Source organism: Pteropus vampyrus, unplaced genomic scaffold (assembly GCF_000151845.1).
Source record: "Pteropus vampyrus isolate Shadow unplaced genomic scaffold, Pvam_2.0 Scaffold28, whole genome shotgun sequence".
Classification (NCBI taxonomy): domain Eukaryota; kingdom Metazoa; phylum Chordata; class Mammalia; order Chiroptera; family Pteropodidae; genus Pteropus; species Pteropus vampyrus.
Window position 1 is genome coordinate 5,015,557 of NW_011888809.1, and position 5,504 is coordinate 5,021,060.

The 5,504-nt window shown below is 53.3% G+C and overlaps 1 protein-coding gene across 1 annotated transcript in view; it reads left to right on the forward strand.

Moving 5' to 3' along the window:
• The first annotated feature begins 5,303 nt into the window (after window positions 1-5,303).
• HS1BP3 (HCLS1 binding protein 3) overlaps window positions 5,304-5,504 on the forward strand; it is a 23,669-nt gene continuing 23,468 nt past the window's right edge. The window contains exon 1 of the mRNA XM_011356628.2: window positions 5,304-5,476. Coding sequence (XP_011354930.1) covers window positions 5,445-5,476 — 32 coding nt within the window. The 5' untranslated portion in view covers window positions 5,304-5,444. The remainder of the gene's footprint in view (window positions 5,477-5,504) is intronic.

A 5,504-nucleotide genomic window follows, 5' to 3' on the forward strand; every position in this document is an offset into this window, starting at 1 on the left:
AGGGGCATGACAGTTAAACACGATGCATGACCCTCGATTTGATTCTTGCTTGGGGGCAGGGTATAGGGTTGGGGAAGAGTGGAAGCAACTGTAAATAAAAGACATTATTGGGACAACTGGGCAAATTGGCATACGACTGCTAGCTCATAATATTGTATCAATGTCAGATTTCCTGGGTGTGGTCCTTACTCTGTGGTTATCAAAGACGGCAGGAACAACAAAGCGTTAGTAACTGTTACATCCGGTATAGTATGAGAGGTGATTTTTCGTTTATTGTTTCACTATCTGCATTCATTTTCTAGTTGTTCTATAATAAGCATGAATAATTTCTATATAACAGTTCTATGAAATCCTCTGCTTGCCTTCTCTGCTTCAGAATCAAGCTTCTGGAAGACAGTGCCACACTCATTGTCCCCATGAGTCCACTGGACGTGGGCCATCCCAGGGGGGGCCTCACGTTGGCTGAGGCAGCTCTCTTCAGCCAAGGCAAGTCCCAGGGAGGACTGATGAGTGAGCTGCCAGCACTCGCAACATCTGGGTGGGATGGCTCGTCGGTCCTGGAGAGGGGAGCCGACAGCTCGCCACAGATGCTGCGCAACGGTGGACCTGCCCCCTTACCACGTTCCCACCACTCGCCTTTTTTCCTGAAACTTTTAAGAGTAATAGACATCGTGACGCTTCATTCTAAATACTTCCTTAGAACCAGAGCTTTCTCCTTCCACAGTGTTTTCTGCATCCCCAGTGCCCGGAGAGGTCACAGGCCCTGAGCTATGCCCAGGAATGGTTGTTGAGGGACAAGGAGGTCACATGGGGAGCCCAGACCCCTGGAGCACTAACGCACTACTTTAGAGGACAGAGACAAATCAGCAGGTTCCCGGAAGACCCGCCCCTACAGAAACAAGGGCATTGTCGGTGCAGGGTGCGGCCAGAGCTCAGACCAGACGCCCTGTAGGCTGTGGTGTCTCTAACTGACCTCACTGCCCCTGAGGCCCAGCGACTTCCCCAGGGGAAGACTGAGGCCTGGAGCGTTCCCCCCAGGGCAGTGAGAATGAGGACTACAAGATCCTCCACAATGTGGTTTGTGTTACTGCAGCTTCAGCCATGGGCTCTTTGAGTCAGGCAGGAAGCAGAAAATATCAGATTTAGATCCTGCATTCCATGCATTGTAGATAATTATCCACTGGAGCCACATAGGTGCATGCAGGACCCACAGAGGCAGAAAATGGGATTGCTCTCGGTACCGGGTCATTTTCATGGGGAACCGGTTACATTCTTTGCAGGCACCAGGTGTGCCAAGTTCCCTGCGGTGTGCACTTGGAAGCCCTTGGGCCAGAGGTGAGGTTCGCTTGCCTGCAAGGCATCGGTGATGGGCATCCTGCCAACTCCATCAACAATAGGGAGTCTCCTTCCACACAGACCCCCACCTGTGCTGCTCCTGGACCGACCATAAGTGCTGCCCTAGCCCTTCTGGGCTGTGTTCTCCGCAAGCTCTCAACTGCAGCCCACCTTAGTGTCAACAGCTTCCTACCTGTGACCCCACATCGGGGTCTCCAGCCCAGGCCTGCCTCCTTGAGGTTCAGAGCCACAGATCCAGTCACCTTGACCTCCTCAGACCATCAAACACCACCTATCCAAAACAGAACTCAACACCCCACCAAAACTGTCCCTTCTCCAGGTGCCCTCCCCCAGAGAATGGCACCACCATCCAGCCACTCACAGGAGCCAAACGTTTTAGCAGCAGCATCTTAACTAATCCCTTCCCCCCTCCCCCCTCGCCCAACACACACACACATCTGCTTGATTCCAGGTCTTGGCCAATTCTCTCTCCTGTGTCTCTCACCTATGCCTTCATCTCAGCCTGGGCGGCCCTCCTCCTGGTTCATGACACCATTGTTTCCAGTCTCGATCATTCTGCAGTTCTGCCCACCTTCTTGCCTCCAGCATTGCATGCTCCAAGCCACTGTCCACCGCGTAGCTGGTCGAGGACTCCTCCGTTCACAGCCCAGCGATGGCCTCGAGTCGGCCTCGGGGTCAGTCTGAAGCCCTCAGCCTGGTGCACGCGGCTGTCGATGCCTCGCCTCCCGTCTGTCCCTTCCCCTTGACCTCCCTTCTCCCCTCGTTCTCTGAATTCTCTGTTCCTTCTTGTCTCCAGGCTTCGTACATGGTATTCTGTCTACTCTGTCCTATTCTTTATTTCTTCAGGTTTACCTTGGACTTTGGCTCTTTTAAAAAGCCTTCTCTGACCCCACCCCCATCCCACCCCAAGTATAAGGGCCAAGAAGCTAATTGACAGCAAAGACTGTGCCTTATTCACTGTGTATTCTTAGTGCCCAGCATGCAGCATATGTTGCATCAATGGTGACTGCTCGACCAGGAGCTGCCCCGCACCAGACTCCTGGAGTGCTGAGGCCACACTCTTTCTGCCTTCCTTCGAAGTGAGGGATATCAATTTAAACAAGACATGGGGACCGCTTGCTACCGCGGACCTTGCCTTGCAGGCAGGTGGGCAGGCCGGGCAGGCAGTAGCCTAGATCCTCTGCCAAATTTTCATTCGTTCATTCATCCTTCCACACATCATTGCTCATCTTGTCTACAAACAAATTGGAAACAAATCCAATAAAGCACATGAGCGTGTGTATTTATTCAAGAGACACATTGGGGAAAGTGGTTCCTTTTTCAAAACTTTTTCCTGTAGGATTTCTTCAAGAAAATCTGACTCAGATAGAGGTAATAAAGATGTTGGTCATGACGATGGTGGATGATGGTGGTGGTGATTGGTAAGTCGAGGTTTATGGGACACTTTTCTGCCCCTCAGGCAGGAAACGTGACACACATCATCCCATCGTGTGTTCTGGAACCACTAAGCCCCAGCTTCTGTTGTTCTTTGTCACTAGGGCTTCTGTGGAGAGAGCACAGAATAGGGGCAGGGGGTTTGTTTCCAGACTTCTCCTGGTCTTGTTTCCAGACTCAGCTTTCCTTTCTCTGGGCCACTTTGGCAGGTGACATGACCTCTGTTTCTCATCGCATGGAGAGGGGAGTCTTCTGTGATAGGGTCTGTGACATCCTGCATGTCTCTCCCTCTAAGCCCCCTTCCGAGGGAAAGTGGTCCCTGGACTCTATTGTCCCAGCCCCAGCTGTGGCCCTAAATGCAGCCAGCAGAGGCGAACTGGGCATAGTGAGTGAGCAGACAGCAGGAAAGAGCCAGAATCTTGAAGTAGGGGTAGGAAAGGGGAAATTGAAGGCAGCAGGTCCGTGAGCACGCTCCGAGAGCACAGGGCTGGAGTGTCCTTGCACTGAGATGCTCCAGAGTCTCCGCAGGGCCTGGAACAGAGGCCCCAGTTCAGTAGATGTGAGTGAGCGAGTGAGTGAGTGAGTGAGTGAGTGAGCGAGTGAGTGAAAAGGGCATGAGAGATAGTAGTTTCGTGATGGAATCTGATTGGCAGCAGAAGCAGACCATAGAATTCTATTTTTTTAGTTGCTAAACTTTAGAGCAACACTAACACACTGATTAAATGTCACTTTGTGCCAAGCCCTTGGGCTAAGCGTTTTACAGGTGGTTGCAAAGAGGTGGAAAGTTTGTTGATCAGAGTTCCAGGGTGGTGGGCCTGGGGAAAGGAGGCTAGTCCTTTGGGAAAAGGCAGCCAAGCAGAAGCCCCAGCTCCTCTTCCCAGAGGGTGAAGAGCAGCCCTGGGAGGGGGCGTTCTCAGGAAGAGAGGAACGGAGCAGGAGGGAACCTGGAGAGAGGGGTCTGCCCACAGAGAGGGAGGGGGTATTATCATCTCTGTGAGAGGGAGGCTTGGGTGACAAAGATGCTCTTTTTGACCAAACTTTAGACTCCTCTGAGCCCTCTTCTCCACTACGCCTTAACCTTGCCCCCCATCCCTTTCTGTCTTTGGCCTGCCTGGTCCAGTCTTAGCGAGGATGTTGCTAAGTCAGTTTAGAGAGACGCCGCCTCTCTGGATATCTGATCACCCTGGATATTTGCTCAAGTTCCTCATTACTCCACCTTTGACATCTGAGTCCTTGGCCTGCCTTCAGCGAGAATCCCCCTACCTTGCTGTCTCCTCCCATAATTTTCTATCACTGAGCCTCACCCTGCCCCTTGGCTGTAAATCCCCACTTGTCCTTGCTGTGTCCAGAGTTGAGCGCTATCTCCTGTTGCAATAGTCTCGTTCCCTGCCGCAGTAGTGCTGAATAAAGTCTTCCTTACTGTTTTAACAAGTGTCAAAATAACGTTTCGTTAGCGAGGAGAGGAAAGACACACAGTTTTCGGGAGCTTTTGTTGGGAAGGTCCCTGTTAGCCACTGGAAAGCCTCCGGAGCCAGGCTACCTTTTCTTTAGCTGATACCCCACAAAGGGGTCTAGTTTATCTTCCTTGCTGGGTTATAGGTTACCACATATGACCCTCCTGACATCTCTCCACGCATCCCTAGGGCCCTGAGCACTGTGTGTATTGTTTCCCAATACTCTCCCCAAGGCAGGGGGACCGAATAATTTATCTTTTGAAACAGGCCACTGCAGGCCCTCCTAAGAGTGAAAGGGGCATTGTTACTGTCAGCAAGGGTCCTTATGCCTTTGATTAAATTTAACTTTAAATCCTAGCTCTAGAAATCCTCTCTCTCTGTCACGCTCCAGGACCTAGCCCTTTCCCTGGATAATCAGCAAGCCCAAGGCAGCAGAAGACAGCGGCGGGGCCTGACTACTAGTCACAAAAAGTCCGTACCTCTGGCGGCTAAAGATAACCTCTTGACCTAAATTACATGTCAGCTCCTGATCCCTAAGGTGGAACTACCCGCTGGCTACTTCTTCCTGAAACCAGACATAGGGACGCTGGACCAGACCTCCGAGCTCTCCCCCAGACCTGGAGAAATGACATTACCCTGACCTCACCTCCGACTCATCATACCCCACCACCTCCCCAAACCCTCTAATCCACGGCGTCTTGTGATTTTGCCCTAAATAATCCGTGACCTACACGCTGTGGGGGTGTTCTGACTTTGGAGCGTTCGCTTCCAGTTCTCCTGGGTGGTGCCGTTCGTAAGAGCCAGTTTCCCCACTGCGATTCTGTTTCGTGTTTGGCTCTGCTAGCCCGGGCGGACGAACTCTTTCTGTTCGATGACAGTCCTAACAATTCCTGGACGACAGGTGCAGATCAAGAAGACTTTGGGCTACGAACGGGAGGGCCTCCTTTTCCTTGCGCGCCTCCCAGCCACCGGGTTGGCTCTGCACACTGGGTCTGACGCCAGACGGCCCATGGGGCGTGGTGGGGGCGGGGATTTCCAGAAAGGCCTGGAAACCCACGCCTGCCCCGGGCCTGAGCCGGTGGCCGCTAGGGGCGGGCGGCTGAGGGCGCCTGGGCAGGCTGGGAGCGGGGGCGGGGACTCTGCGACGCCAGCGCCCAAGGTCCCGTGACGGCGCGCGCCCTGCCCTGAGCCGTTGCCGTCATGCAGCCCCCGCCGGTGCTCGTCACCTCCAGGTGAGCCAGGCCCCCGCGCCAGGTTTCC